Below are 16,531 nucleotides of genomic sequence, written 5' to 3'. Positions count from 1 at the left end.
ACTAAAATAACCTTTATTTTTAAATTCACATTATTTCCTTAATAGAGAATCACTTATTGATCACAATATGGTTATTACCAAATTGTTATTGACTCCCAGTTTGCCCACACAAGCCAGTCCCGTGCACACCAAGGAAACACGGCACCAGGAACACGCTGCAGGCCCGAGGAGCAAGACCTGGAGCAGGGCAGCACAGAGCCTCCCGTTAATTGTACGGGGTTTAAAACGCTGAACGGTGATTCTTACGAGGCACAGATCACAGGCCGTACACCACCCGTACGGCCCGAGCCGTATCCGACTCCATAGCTACGTGACTCGGCCTAGTCGATTGTTTTAGAAGCATCAACTAGTGGCAGCTCCACAACCAGCTCTGAAATCGGTACTAAGCATGTTTATTTAAAACTTGGGAGGAAAAAAACTTGATTAAAAGACTCACTGGGAGAGCACGTCCAGGTTTTGAAGCCCAGTTTTTCAAACTCTGTCAGCTGGTACGGCATCTCCTGCTTGACACGTCGCTTTCTTTAAAATGGAGGCCAAAACCCAGCACGGCTGTGTTCTTTACTTTGCAATATTGGCAGTTCTACTTTTTTCTTCCAAGAAAGCTGCTTTTAAGGGGTTTTTGTTAGTGTCTTTTTTTTCCTCCTTTTTAAGTACTCAAAATCCACTTTTAGAATAGCTTCAGAGGAACGGCGTTCTGTGATCCTTCATCTCTCACACAAAAGCCACAGTTAACGGAAACGGAGCCGAGCGCCTCACCCACATCGGTCCTGTCTTGTCCTCACCGCTTACTCAAGGGCTGCAGGACTTTCCTATTTACGATGTAGGGAAAGCCAAGATGTCCCGATCCTAAATGACGGACAACTGGTGACCACAGCTGTCGGACTTCGGAGACGTCCTTAGGAAGTGGCTTCAGACTGCGTCCACACCAGCCAGCAGCTAAAGGGAGGGTTAACAACTCTGCAACTTACGCGATTCCTGAAGAACATCATTTTGACCGCACTTATTGAGTTGGGTAATTAAAAAGTTTTTCTAACGCAAAGGGCGGAACAATCAGGCTGGATGAGGCTCTGAGCAACCTGATCTAGTCAAAGATGTCCCCGCTCCTTGCAGGGGGGTTGGACTGGATGACCTTTGAAGGTCCCTTCCAACCCAAACCATTCTGTGATTCTATGATTCTATCTTTCAAAACTGCATTGATTTTCTAAGGATGTGGATTTTGGCGAATGAAGCTCAAGAGCCGTTCCTTGTGCTCCCACAGTAACTCCAGCCTGCAGAAGGACCACAGTCGGTCTTTGGTTACATGCCATGAGAAGAGCATCACCTCTGCTCGCCAACATGGGAACCGGCAAAGGCACGGCGGTCCAGCTGCTCCGACGGCAGCTCGGCAGCACTAATTATTGCACCACAGGCAGAAAGGAGTTTCTGAAGCAAATAAGAAGTGAATATTTTTCACGTTCCTATAATACACAAGCAGCCTCCTGGAAGAAGAATTGTTTCATTTCCTGGGGAGAACTGCAATCCTGCCAGCATTTTTAAATTTTATTTGTTTCAAGAGTTTGCATTTCAACATCTGTCCTGCCTGTGAAATGAGAAGCCAGCCGCAATCCCAGATGTTTTGTAGGGGTGGGCTTTGTGTGCTGCCAGAAGAGCACGATGATGGCCAGTGGCCTCATTTACTGTCGGTCCTACAAGAAGTGAGGGGTTATTCCTCAGCAGCCCAAAGCCAGGGTCTCTTCCCACCTTCATCATCATCTTCATCCTCTACAGCGGCAACTGAGGAGACTCGGACATGATGAACTGCAGTCAGCGTGAGCTGCCAGATCCATTTCACATTTTGCCAGGCGTTATTTTTGCAACTGCCAGTACAACTGTCCCGCCACTTCGCAGGCTGGTGAACTGAGATTTATCTGCCTGATTTAGAACTGAGAAATAATTAAAGAGATCTAACGCCAGAGGAACCAGAAGTCATTTTTCCTGAGAATACGCTTCAGTACTTCAAAAATTATGCAAGATCAATTTATCTTAGAAAATACTATATCAAACTGTTGAAAGCTTCCCCTCAATTCTGAACCTTATGCTAATGCATAAGACACAGCGACTGCAGATAAAACACATGGGAGAAAGGAAGTATCTCCTCAGAAATAATATGTGCATACCATAGATGCAACTCTCCTAAGAAATGGCAAACAAACAGCGGAGGATAATTCAGTTTCCACTGAATGATCTACTGTACTATTTGAACTACAAACACAAACCAACCTGACTTGGAATCGCTATTTGGCAGCCCAGGGAGGGGGGCGCTTTGCAGCGGGGGTCTTTGGGGAGATGGGGAGGGGGCTGCTGCTCTCACCTGAGTCAATGGACTCAGCTCACCACGACCGACGGGTGGATCAGACTGTGTTACAAGGTAAGATATTCTCCACGTACCTCAATTCAGCTCCCTTAAATCGGAAGCATAGTATTAATACAGCTCTAATGACATAAGCTGTGGCCGGACGCCCAGCCTAAGTTATTAAGAAATGGTCAAACACGAACAGGAGAACGCTAAGGTTTGAGATTGATCTGAAGCATCTTCATCTCCTGTCTCTCCCTGGAATAATTCACACACAGAGCTGCATCTAATCCAGCGTTTAACCACATCCAATAACGACAGTGAAAAGGGAAGAAAGGTGCAAATTTTTGTTACGCTGCGACACCGCTGCCATTGCAGGGCTTGCAGAAAGGCACGCGCTGTACGGCAGATCTCATCAGAGCTTCCTTTCCCCATCTTGCAGCGCGTTTTGTTTAACACCGCATTTCTCCCTGTGCTATTTCTGTACCCGTTCTCCCTCCCTCGGGCAGAGTTAAAGGAGTCCATCCTTACAGAGCTCCTGCTCTGCTCCCTCCCACGCGGGCTCCAAGGGGTCCGACTGCGGTTCCACGTCTCTCTGGACCGGTTCACCACTCTCGCCCGCTTTATGCGACCTCTTCCAGGGAAACCACGGGACAGAGGACGATGTGAACACGTTTCAACATAAAGAAATTCATTTTATGATCAGTTTCTTCTAACCACTTTCATCACCTGCTCAAATACCCTGCTTGACTTTTCTAATGGATAAAGAATTTAAAGCCAATAGTTAGTAACAGATCTGCTGCCATTTTATATTCTCCAAGAGGAAAGCGAGGAGCTAGTATTATATAAGAGTATTTTAATTCTCTATTAACATTTAAACAGACCTTATAAACCATGCATGTGGGCTAAATAATACAAGATTTAATGTTTCATTTCATGGGTAATGAAAACAGAATGAGACATCCATTGTGTACCCAAAATGCAAACTTTCCAAAGACATTTGTGTTCACTGAAACACCTGAGTGCCCAGCTGCCATGCCAAGCATCTTTTGATGACTAGCAGGAAAAATGTTTACGTATAGAAAATGAATTATTGTGTGGATTTGCTTGGGGTGGGGTAGGAAGAAAATGCAGTTGAAACTTTCCGTTTCTTTGAAAAATAAAACAGCAAAGCAAAGGGATTCATATGGAGCTGAACTGTAAAGTGAGTTCTGAAGAATTATTGGAAGATCCAGGATGATTTTTATATGGATTTTCTTGGCTCATAACCTCTCAACATTGCAGCCCTCTCTCCTTTCAGAGCACACACCATCTCTCCCGACAGGTAAAAGGTTCTGCACCACTCAGAAGTGAAGGCTGCTTGGTTTTTTTTTTTTCCTTTTGGCTTGGCTTTTTTGGGAAGAATTTTGCTAGCATCTCCTGACTGTCTTTCTGAAACAGACACCCAAATCCCTGGAGAACAGGTAAGAGCAACAAAAAAGGGAACAATACTTGCTTTTTTGGTACTTTGCTGTTGCTGCCGGTGCCATACCCGCGGAGGATTTCCAGATTAGCTCTGGACCCTTCGCCGCTGCCACCACGAGAGCCTTTGGCAACGGCTGTTTCAGAGCAGCATCGCAGCTGGTGCAGGCACGGCTTGGCGTGCGCTGGTAAAATGGGGATTTTCCCACACGTCATCCCTAACGCGGACACTTGTTACCTTCACATCTTTGTTCCTTTCCATCTCCTGCCTGCCTTTTCTTTTTTTTTTTTTTTTTTTTTTTTTTTAAAAGCGTCAAGATTTAGGGTTTCAATTAGAACTGGTGATTACTGGGTTCTGCTTTCTGACTGCCACACAGCAAGAAAAATTGCTGTTAATACTGGAAAAACGAAGCAGCGCTGCTTTGTACAGCACAGGCCGTGTTCAGGAGAGGTAACACACCCCTCCCAGCAGCCCCGATCCCGACTATGTAGGGAGGTAATTACCTTAATTAGAACAAAGAAAATTCTTAATTTGCTTTGTTTGTGGGTGTCTCCCCTCCTGTTAAATTAATACGGTATAACATAGTATTGGTTAAACAAAATAAAGAAGTGTATTAACAGATTTGAGTTACAACATTGAGGTTAACAGAAAATATAATCACTTCCCTGCGTGCAAATGATTTAAAACACCACTTTAAAATCCTGACACGTTAATGTGACCGACTCTGGTTCTAATCAGGTAACACTCTACATAGTTAGGGATGGAGTTAACCAAAATAGAGTGAATTAAGTTAAGTCTACCAGGACTAAACTTGATTTTTACAACTCTTTCCTCAATAATACGATCATCATGTAAATGAAGTTGTCTCAGATCACTGAAGTCAGTCAGATTACAAGAATTTACCCCAATTCAGAGCCTCAGGAGGGGTTTAACAAAAGCAGCCTAACACCAAAGAAACCGGCTGTGCTCAAATGGCAGCGCTGGAGGTGCTGGGGCCTCTCAAGTGCAGCGAGAACAGGAATTTACCTCCAGGAAAACTGCATTTTCCCCTTGTTTCCATGTCCAGCATGGCTGAACAGTTACACTAAAGCTTTTCAGAAAATTCAGCCACCTGACCTTACAATGCTGAATGGAAGCAGCGCAGCTTTGGTATAATTATAAACTACTAAATTAATGACACTGAAAATCTTCGGTACATCTTCTGCAATCCAAGAGGCAATGATAAAGCAAGGCCAATATCCACAAAGGGCTACAGTTCCTTGCATCTAGCTGGAGCAGGATTCACTTCAGTTTCTAAGACAAAAGACATACAACCATTTAATTCCAGCTGGTCGTAGGCAATTTAGCTGATCAGAATCGAAATTTCTCAGGCTGAGCTGCGGCAACAAGCGTTCTCTCCAAAGAGGAACACATCGAGGGAACTGCTTCTCTTTTTGAATTGATACAGACTTTGTAAGTAAAATGGCAGAAGTAGTATAATCTAGAAAATATTTTTAAATCTTGGAATTGTAAAAACCTCACGATTCCATAGAGACATAACTGAAAAATGCTGAAAGAATATTTAGGTCCCCAAACCTGCAAGGAAAGCAGTGCAAGAGAAACGCTAGCTCAATAAGAAGATCTTTTAAAAGGAGATTCCCTGCAGAGATCAAAAACACCTTTTCTGTAGCAAAAGGCAGAAAAGACACTGCAAAGCCAGGCTGGGCTCCTCTCCGCATTTATAAAGGCAGTCTGCAAATGGAGCACGGAACCCATTTCAGGAGCTGAATTGCATTTTGAGCTTTGAAAAGAGTTGGTGCAATTGGAAGGTGGAGCGGACTCAGCGCCCGAGCTGCGCCGCTGACTTTACAGGGCGGCTGGCTCTGAAGTGTGGTGGCACTAATTTAAATATAACCAAGAGCTGTTAATGGGGAATATCAGGAGAAAAGAACCAGCAGCTCTGGTTCCTGAATTTCCTGAAGGTTTTTCCCCTCAAGCACAGTATTGGTGCATAGACAATGCTCACGTTTTGCTTAGTTTTCTTCTAATTCATTAGCAGTACTCCACGTCGCAGCCAAGCTGTGAGCAATTCGTCCCTAAGCTGTGTGAGACCTGGAGACCTTTACGTTCTCCTCCTTCTGCAGGGTGGACAATTTGCTCCAACCCTTCTACAGCGCCGCTCCCCGTTCTCCTCCAAGCCAGGGTTCTGCCAGGCGTGCTGCGCCCGTCACAGCTGCTTCCGACTCCGTGCCATAAAACTGCCCAACAACTTCTGCGCTGCCCGCAGCGGCTCGCTCGGTATTGCCCACCACACGTGAGCCAACGTGAAAGACGCGCTCTCACCGCTCCCGCACCCGGGCGTTTAACAGAGCTCCTGTCACACGGACGGTAAGCCGTCAACCCCAGCCACGTACCACGACCCAGACGTGCTCCTCCAAATCTAACATCCCACTTCGGCATTTTACGGTACACCAGAGCTTGCGGTGTTTGTTTGTTTTTTTCAAGAAAAAGTATTTACAAAAAAAAAGTGGTTTTAACTGTTTCTGAAGAAATATACACATTAGATGGCAGCGATTTGTAAGCCTGCTGTGAGAAAGAACATTTCTGTGCCATTCTGGAAGATATTCAGGGAGAACTGGAAGAAAAAAAAAAAAAGGGAAGAAAAAAAAAACGAAAAAAAAGCCACAAGGTGTAAGCAGCACTGCCATGTTTTGGTTCTCAAGAATAGACTGTTTGTATATAAATTCAACTGCATTTGAAAAAAAAAAAGACAAGAATAGTGTGTTTTAGCAAAGCTGTGGTTTCTCACAGAATGGTTTGGGTTGGAAGGGACCTCCAAAGCCCACCCAGCCCAACCCCCTGCCAGGAGCAGCAACATCTCCAACCGGATCAGGTTGCTCAGAGCCCCGGCCAACCTGGCCTGGAACGTTTCCAGGGATGGGGCATCCACCGCCTCTCTGGGCAACCTGGGCCAGTGTTCATGATTACCTTCAATGTGGAACACCGCTAAAAGAAAGGCAGCTCTCTGCCTCGCTCCCAGTCACGCTTTGCCTCTGCACTGATGAGCCTGCAGCTCAAAATTAACACACGTATTTTCTAGTGGGTTAATTTTCAGTTGGATTAGTCTACTGATCTGGTTTATCAAATGGCTGCCCTTGCACCATTGTCCACCCTGCAATGGTGCAAGGACGAGGAGCTGGCCGTGCAGGATGAACTCTGGGCAGCGGCACATTTGGCTTAAGTCACCCATGCAACTACACCTGCTTTCCCTCTCCCCTCATTCTAGCACACAGATAACGAGGTTAACCCTTCTGGAGAAAACACCCACACCAATCTATTACCTGGAAAACGTAATTTTCTGGTGCTATAAACTTAGAGGAGATAACACGTGATGGTTCAATGACAAAAGGTTCAGTCAAATCTCACGTTCTTGTCCGCAGTCACTACCACAACGATTTATCCCGGGACATGAACTGTGTTAGCTAACATGCTACTTAAAAGTAGCAAAACCCCCACAAACCAAAACCCAGCCAGCCAGAAGGGAAAGATGTTCCTGAACCTTGCTGGGTAGTTTTCTCTTGAAATAGTATTTGCCTCTAAACGCATCACGCAAGCCAACGGCTTCCGAAGTCGATTAAATCAACGCACACGTGTATGTAAATCACTGGTACCTGGCCTGCCCTGTTTTCTTTTGAAGGCGTTTACACAGTGTCATTTATAAGAAATCAACCTAAGTAATGACGCTATGCAAGGAGTTTCCCCACTTTTTTCCTATCCCTTCTTCCCATTCTGAAATCCCAGGATTTTAGTCTTTCAGGCGTAAGTAGCACGTGATGTTGAACCTCCGTGCTCAGGGTGCCCACGTTTTACCATCCATAAAATCTCATTTCTACATTGCTTTTAGGCCCGTGACTGTCCAAAGCGGGATTAAAAAGGAAATCTAATCTAGTTATGCAATGCAGCCTGGGCCACCAAGAGATGCTGTTTGAACAGACAACACCCGTGCTCTGCGCAGTCCGGACTTTCTGGAGCAATATTCCCGCTGCCAGCCCCGGGCGAATCCTGCAGCGACTCTGCAGAAAGGCCAAGGCTGTATTTCTCCATGTGCCTCTACAGACAGACGTACAGATCACCTCAACAGAATGTGTAATGCCAGAGAAGTAGCCCAGCAAGAAAAAAATAAGAGGCAGTAAAGCAAAGGAGAACGCTGAAAAGCTGCTTGCTCGGAACCAAAGCTTCAATATTTTTCACTGCATCTCCTGTTTCGGTCGTGCTGTTACCAACCACAGGGGGAAACTTAGCAGACTGGCAAAAGACACCTACAAGATACGTCACAGCATCATTCGGGTATCTTTCAAACAGCAGACATGAAACTAAATGAAAAAAAAAAATTGACGTTATGCCAAACCAAGAAACTTCAGTCACCAGCAAAACCCAGATGCTGCAAAAGCCAAACCGGCACACAGTGCACAGGAGTGTGCTGAGACCTTCCGGGCAAAGTCCACCAAGAGAGACGGCATCCACAGCAACTTTGCTGTAGAGAGACTGTATCATGATTCGCTTAACTCCAGGGTTCTTAAGATCTTCAAAGGTCAGACGCTTGATTTTACTTGCAATGAATCCTTTGAAAGAGTAGAAATGGCTATGATGTCCTGCAATGTTGTGGTACTTTAAACCCAAGATTATTTGCCTTGTAACGATAGCAAAGAATCTTTTTTAAAAAAATGTACTCTCCAGTAATCTTACAGTTGTACAGTTTTGCAAAAAAAAAAAAAGAGACCACAGATTGCTAAGATAACCATTAAACACCATCAGAACCAGTTTTCCCCAAAGGAATTTTCCATTTAGAAGCAATCAGTCAAACGAAAAGACAATTTTTGTCACGCTTAATGATGATGACTACAGAAAGAAGATTTCTCTTCAGATAACGAGAACATGAAAAAGCTGTGACATGCATGTACTGTGTTTGGCTTTAACTTTAATCTGACCTAAAGGCAAAAAATTGCTTCTTCCTTACCTGCTACTGAATTTGGCCGTGGCATAAGGTAAAGAGGAATAGACTGCACCGACTGGGACAAGACCGTCTCCAGGTTTCTCTCGGGGATTTTGTTCAGGCTGTAGGTGGAGGCCGTCATGTTCTCGTCCACGCGGTACAAGCAGGAATCCATGCTGGATTTCTGGGACTGCCAAGGTTTCAGGTTTCCCCCAGATCCAAGTTCTTTACTGCTTTCCCCTCCATATTTAGTGCGTTCCACATTTTCTGAGTAGCTTGTCAAAGTCGCTTGAAGGAAGAAATGATAAACAAAATGAGTAACAAAGAAAGAATGGCTCGCACACACGCTGCTCGACGCCGAGCTGCGCAACGCAAGAGCCAAAACTGATGTTCATCATATTTTCCACATTCCCATAAATCAGAGATTACAGAATTTAGTTTAATGATACTGTTTCTGCTCACAACTTCTAAAAGAACACTCAGGCTATAATGTTTTGGCTCATGCCGTTAAAAGCCATTTGTAATTCCGAAAGTACTAAAAATTATGTGCAGCGTTGTATTCAAATACACAACTCCAGAACAAGCAGAAAATATTATGGAAAAAACATTATCAGCGCTCCTCTATCTTTTACCTGGCATGGGAGTCACCACCTTGGCAGGGAACGTTTGCAGAAGTTTCTAACCCCGCAGTACGTGACACCGAAAAGCCGACGGCACAGAACCCCCCCAGCCGACCCGCGGAACAGCCAGCTCTCACGGATTAGTCTGGTTCAGAAACCCAACCCAAGCTTCCATTCGACTGACAGCATGTTTTTATGAAGCTTTAACTGTCATCCACAAATCTTCCCCTCTATGATTTCATTTTACAGACCGGGATTGCTGCTATATTGACTTTCACATTGGGAAATGACAATACTACGCTGATCCACATCACTAACATCTTCTCCTCGCTGGATTTTTCTCTTCTGAATTCTGATGCAGTTGTCCCCTGGCTGTAACTCCCTTCGGGCTGTTGACTTTCCTTTCATCTGTGGTCTCCCACACACTCATTCAAGGTCATAACGAGATCTCTGGGGTATTGAGAGAAGGTCTCAACGCCCATACCAGCTTGTCTGAGTGTGTCAAACTTACCCCCTCCCTGACTTAGGGGAAAAAAACAACAACAATAACAAAAAAAAACCCCAAACAAAAAAAAAAAACACACAGAAGGGAAAAAAAAAAAACAAAAAAAAAAAACCAAACCAGAGCTCACTACCTTCTCATCGCCCCAATCACACACGTGTTTCCACTGTTATTCAAAATCCTGAAACTCAACTCAACCCCAAATACCCTGAAGCCGAGGACGTGCCCCGTGCTTTCAGATCTGCTTGCTAAATCCGCCGAAATCCATCATTTTCACTTGGCTGTGGTAAATACCGTTCCCAGCCCAAATTCTTTGCTGATTTCTGTGCCATCTATCCCTGGACACAAGAGGGTAGATCGATCTACTGCTTCTTGTTTGTGGCACAAATCACTGTAACGTCTTCTGGGGGGGGGGGGGGGGGCGGGGGGCGCTCCTTGCACTCGCAAACGCCGATTCCTGAACCAAGGATTGTAGGTTTGGGTTGGAAGGGACCTTCAAAGCCCATCCAGTCCAACCCCCTGCCAGGAGCAGGGACATCTCCAACCGGATCAGGTTGCTCAGAGCCCCGGCCAACCTGGCCTGGAACGTTTCCAGGGTCTCCATACCAAGGTGCCAAGTAGACTGCTGGACTAACCCCAGTGAAAACCATGAACTTCAACATCCAAGGACTAACCTGCTTAATTCTACATTGACATGACATTATAATAGGGACTAGAATTAACTGCTTACATCTAAAGTCACCAGATCATTTTAAAAAAACCAAAACAAACCAAAACAAAAACAACTGTGCCTGTCCTTCAGCCATCCCAACAAACTCCATGCAGCGTGGGCCTTTACCCCTATCTCTGTGGTTTTATTTCTCAGTACTGGGTTTCCTGGCTACGCAGCGGGATCAGTATCTCATCAAATGTTCCAAAATTTAATTGTTTGTAATATATTTTGAAATTTAAAACCAACACACGCCACTGCTAAGAACCAGTATTTGCTTGTTGGCATTTTAACACAGGTTTGCTGTCAGGTAAACACATTTACACTTCAGCATAGGAAAAAAAAGATAAAAACAAGAACCAGATGTTCACAGATTTCTCGTGCTCACTCAAATTGTTTAATACCGAAAAATATGTTTGAAATGGTTTTCTAGAAAATCTCCATTTCAAAGTCTGGTTCTGCAGTGCTAGGCATACTACGTTGTCTCTTTACAGGGAAAAATAAACCCATTAAAATCTATCAACTTTAAAAACCTGTCTCAGGGTATGCCTAATTAATCTTTGTAAAAACACATCAGCAGCTGTAATCAGTCATCTTCCAACACATGAAACTGAGGAAAACCACAATAACTATGCATCAAAATAAGTTTTCTCTAAACGAAGCAACAAAAGAAGGAAAAAGAGCTAATAAATCCTGCAGGTCCCTTCTCTACTCATCAATTTGTGTTCATTTTAAACAGAATTTTCACTGTTTTACGTGCAAACTCTTCATTGAACCAGGTATTTAGGATTGTTCCCTGTGGATTCATTTACCTCCTGAAGAGCCCTGATAATACAAGCACTGCCACACAGGGCTGGAAGGGACTGCTCTACGGACTTCATCACTTCGACGAGCTATTTTAAACCAAACCCATTTTTTACTTTATTTAAAAGGCAAAAGCGTAAGGCTCAGCTACAAGCCAGCAACATGAACTGACGTGAAGAGCACATCTCCTGGGGAGCCAAAGCTCACCAACGGTGCGACCCGGAGAGCTGCTCAGAACTTACAGCTTCACAGCCAACATCTGAGAAAGCAATAGCTGATTTCAGAAAATTCACCTTATCTGCACCAACTGAGGTTGATGCAGCGTGATACTCGGGGCTAAAGAGTTGGTAATCCTTGTACATAAACAAAGCGCAAAGATTTGGTCAGCCCTGAAGTCATCAAACAGTTGGACCCATCATTGTCGGTTCATCCCAACTGAGAAAAATCACATTTTATTCTATCCTATTTCTTGGGCAGAAAGAACTTCATCTCATTCCTCAATAGGATCAAGCCCTGTCCTGGCTTCGGCAGGGACGGAGTTAACTTTCCTCTCAGTAGCTGGTGTGTTTTGGATTTTGTATGCGAAGAACGTTGATAAAACACCCTGATGATAGGAGTTGTTGTGAATGAGACCAAGGACACCGTCCTGCTTTCCAAGTCTCGTTAACGTGCAGATGCAGGAAGCTGGGCGAAAGACAGAATAATTGACCCAAACTGGCCAAAGAGAGCGTTCCATCCATAAACGTCATGCTCAGTATACAAGTGGGGGTTGCCCATGAGGGGGGCATCCATTTCCCATCTCATCTTTTTCTCTCGTTCGCTGGCATCGTCCCCTCTGCCTTGCCTGCTCGCTTCTGCTCCTTTGCTTGCCGCTCGGTGTCATTCCCTGATTGCTGCTCAGGACGGGCTGTATCGGTCAGTCAGACATTGGGTGGTGTGAAATGGTACATTGTTCACTTTGTATATATTAATATCTTTATATTCTGTTATTTCTGTAGCTTCCCTTTGCTATTTTAGTAAACCGCCTTTATCTCCACCCACAAATTTTCCTTTCTTCCCAATTTCTCTCCCCCATCCCACCGGGGAGGGGGAGGATGAGCGAGAAACTGTGTGGTGACGAAGGCTGAACCACCACAAGCCCATAAATACTCACAACCAGAAAGAAACCCGCAAAACAACATTATTTCTGCCCATTTGCTGTATTCACACCCTAAACCTTCTAGGTGTTCTAGGATAGGGTCTGAGCTCTTCTGGTCCGGGTGTGCGAGTACCGCTCCCCACCACGTCCTGCGCAGGTCCTGGGGGGATTAACTGTCCAGGAGCACACGCGGGCTCATCTCGACCCACACGTGAGAAGACCAGGTTCTGAGGTTTTCGTCACCGTTTATATCTCAGTCCACAGGATGCGTTCAGGGGTTTGCAGGATGAGGGGGGTGTCACAGCTTCGGGAGAAGGAGAGACCCCGTCCCCAAGGGAGCTCGTAGCATCCCTGCCTCTGGAAACTGGAAAACGACAATGGAGTTGTCACAGGCTGAGAGGACCAAATTAACCCCTTCTCCGTACAAGGTTTAAAAAAGAAACGGTCCTTCAGATATTGCCAGCAAATCTCTTACGGGTTCCTTGATTTTTTTTTTACAATGAGGGTGGTGAGACACAGGCTGCCCAAAGCAGCTGTGGATGCTCCATCACTGGAAGGGTTCAAGGTCAGGTTGGACAGGGCTTTGAGCAACCTCATCTATAGTGGAAGATGTCGCTGCTCGCAGCGGGGAGGCTGGAATTAGATGATTTTTAAAGGTCCCTTCCAACCCAAACCATGCCATAATTCTATAATTTTTAAACCCAAGGATACCTAATCAACCTGAAGTTCAAAAAAATGCAGCCTCTTAACAGACAGCATGCTCTGAATTCGGGAAAGATAAACTGATGACCTCAAATCCATCAAAGAGCAGGAATTTTTGCCTTAAGCTATCTGCTGAGAGGCAGATCTTTCAACCCTGAGTCTCTAACAGAGGATACTCAGCGCATCAGGTTACGCGATGGGACACGTTAAGCCGGGGCTGCCACAACAGGAACCTGCCAGGATGCAAGAAGGGCTATGTGAAGCTCTTCTCACCGCTAAATCCAGCCAGAAAGCACAACCTTGGTGAAAAAAAATCAGAATATTGCAGTGCCTGCGCCATGCTACACTGGAGCCAGTGGGCTGTGATCACACAGATCACGGCGTGTGCCGGCGGCTGTCGGGAGCAGGCGAGATGTCACTGTCTCGTGGAGGCACGGAGAGGATTATTGCATGGGACAGAGTAAGACAGCGGCAGCCACGCAAGTCACACGGTGAACACGTGAAACCTGACAGCCGTGCAGAAACATCTGAGGTTCTCTATAGCACTACAGTAATACCACATGGATATAAATATAGCCGTATATATATTTATTTTTTTTTTATATATATATATATATATGTATCTCCAGTCTCAGCTGGCACGCAGTTTCACACTATTTAATTTGAACACAGACAGAATTTGAGGCACCTAAAACATGTGAGCGCTGTAAAACACATTAATGAATAACAACACAGGGAGATCCTGAAATGAGAGGACGCGAGCAGCGCGGTGCCCCTCTGCAATCCCCTCCGTGGCTTTCTCCGAGGATTTGCCGTATCTCTTTCCACAAGATTTCCACATCGCCTGCCGTAACAGCGCCAACTGCATCAGCTCCGAGCCGCGCAGTCTGGGCGGCTCTGAAGCCAGGCGGGCTTTGATGCCAGAAGGGGACACACTCCAGAGAGGCCGGGGTCGTTTTGCAGTCCTACCTTGCTTTCAGTGTTCAAGATTTACGCCCGCATTTTCCCTGGCGGAGGACTTGCCTACGTCAAGCTTTCATTTTCAAACTTGGCTTGTTTCCCCTGGTGAAACATTTTGATTAGAATTTTTTGCAAATCACACGGTTTAAAATATTTTTATTTCTTTGGGGAAAAAAAAAAAAAACAGACCCAAGACAGCACCTTAGACGTCACTGCAGCCAATACTACACTTCTCAGACAGTGTCATGTATTTATAGGATAGCAAATATTATTTCACATCTAGCTGCAGGCTGGCCTGTGCCCTGGGGCACGACGCTTTCACCTGTACTTGTCTTGAGCCCAACACACGAGGGGATTTTTATCGTCCCATCCAATTCTCCTTGAGGCAGAGATCCCGCCTGGAAAACACTGACCTTTCTGTTCACCTTTCAGATGGAACTGCAGGAGAAGGTGGTCTTCTACAGTCACCATTTTACGATAACCCACAGCTGGAACATTAATTATACGTCAAGATTTATAATGTCTCAAGCAGGAAAGAGGGATTTTGTTGCTTTCAAGAAATAACTGCAGCGAAGTAGTGAGGTACTGAAAACACCGCTGCAAACTCTGCGAGCTGACCTCCTTTCACTCATCCCCAGTACGGCACCAAAACGCCACTCGCCTTATCGCACTAGAGATGTCCTAGCTAACACATACGAGTCGGCAAGGAGCAAAATGAATTTTTCACCCTATTCCACGCAAGCCTGCATAAGCTCCGCCACAGAAGGCTACACCAATGTACGGCTGCGTTGCCCCCGACCGCTCCAGGGAGCTCAGCTGCCAAACTGAAAAATTTGGCAGGCAGAAAGCGTAAGCTCGAGCCTTTCCCGAGGGAAGGTGGCAGCCTCAGGCAGTCACGTGCAACCCATGCCCCCGCAGCCCCTAGAGCTTTCAGAAAAACATTATTCTCTGCTGGACGCCATCAGCCAAGTGAGTTTAAGGTTTCTACATGGGAAAAAAAGAACACCAAACCCTTAAGTCTGCCCCGCTCAAGGCTTAAGGTCAAAATCCAGGCTGTTCTTTGTATGTTTAAATACTCTTACAACTCTGGTTTGAGACTCTGGTCTCAAATGGGAGGTTGGGGGTGGAATCACTAGTATAATTCATATAAACAATCCTGTAAAAAAACAGAGATTAAAAGGTAAACCCATTTCTGCTTCAAGCCTCAAGGTATTATAAATCATGGTAAGCACACAAAAGGTCTTGAAACATAATGAAAAACGCCTTGACAGTAGCATCACGCTGCCCCTCGATTTGTCCTGCTCTAAATCTGAACTCCCTGCCGCGTCGGCTGACAAGCTGGATGAAGAGCCGCACGAATGCCTGACGGGCTCGTACCTGCGTGCTACGCAGACGGGAAATGCAAGGCCTGGGTAAAGCAGCGTTTCAACGGAGCGAGACGCTCCCACCATCAGAGCACAAACGCCCTGCTCGTGGGACAGCGCAGATCAGCACAGCTTCGGTTCATCACCTTCAGTTTACCCCTCGCAGAAACAAGGCAGTGAACGATTTCAGCACAGTCCACTACAGTAAACATTGAAGAAACGTGGTTAAAAGCTTCCAAATCTAATACTGAGGTAGCAATCTTGATGGCTGATTGACCAAAGCATCATAAAACCCCCTACGCGTTCCTAAATTGCACAGGTCCCTCTCACACAACCCCACGCACACAGCTGGGGTAACATAACTGGTTTTGAAATTACAAGTTTTAAACCAGAAAGCAGCAAGGAGGCGCGCGTGGGTGTGTGTGCACGAGGGGAAGGAAGCTATCTGTATACCTGGTGTTACCTTTTTGGGTGAACTGTGAAGGTTAAAATCTTGCTGCTCTTCAAATAAAAGGTGTGCGTCCCATCCAATCTCACGCCATCAATAGTTAAAACTCTACAGAAAAGTCACTTATCACAGTATCCAAAATAACACCGCGGGAGCTGACAACACGGAATCTCTGAATCTTCCTCGAGCTATCTTCTGATTCGCCTTCTCAGTTTATTCTTCCTTTCAATTTTTCACTCAATTTTTTTTTCCATCTACCGGGCTGGACCATAAACCAAAGCAAATTTCACAGTGTGAGTGTACCGTGTTCTGTGCTGCTCCCTTCAGCCTTGAACACTCTTCTTGCTCCTTTTTTCCCCAGTACCATCACAAACACCCGCAGCCAACCCATTATCTAGCCAGTACTTAAGGGCCAGATTTCGGTGGCAAACCCAACTTGCGTGGCCCAAGTAGGGGAAGGCAGAACTGTGGTTTCACGACTTCATGGTTTCTCACCCCCGCCATCAACCACAAATCAC

The 16,531-nt window shown here is 45.5% G+C and overlaps 1 protein-coding gene across 1 annotated transcript in view; it reads right to left on the bottom strand.

The window, feature by feature from the left end:
* Positions 1 to 16,531, bottom strand: part of TANC2 (tetratricopeptide repeat, ankyrin repeat and coiled-coil containing 2) — a 241,105-nt gene that overhangs the window by 75,306 nt on the left and 149,268 nt on the right. Inside the window, exon 9 of the mRNA XM_086766662.1 lies at positions 8,791 to 9,054. Within this exon, the coding sequence (XP_086622788.1) occupies positions 8,791 to 9,054 (264 nt within the window). The remainder of the gene's footprint in view (positions 1 to 8,790; positions 9,055 to 16,531) is intronic.

The sequence above is a fragment of the Chlamydotis macqueenii genome, chromosome 25, assembly GCF_036417535.1.
Source record: "Chlamydotis macqueenii isolate bChlMac1 chromosome 25, bChlMac1.mat, whole genome shotgun sequence".
NCBI lineage: Eukaryota > Metazoa > Chordata > Aves > Otidiformes > Otididae > Chlamydotis > Chlamydotis macqueenii.
The sequence above is the reverse complement of the archived record's forward strand: the minus strand, read 5'-3'. Positions and strand labels throughout refer to the sequence as shown.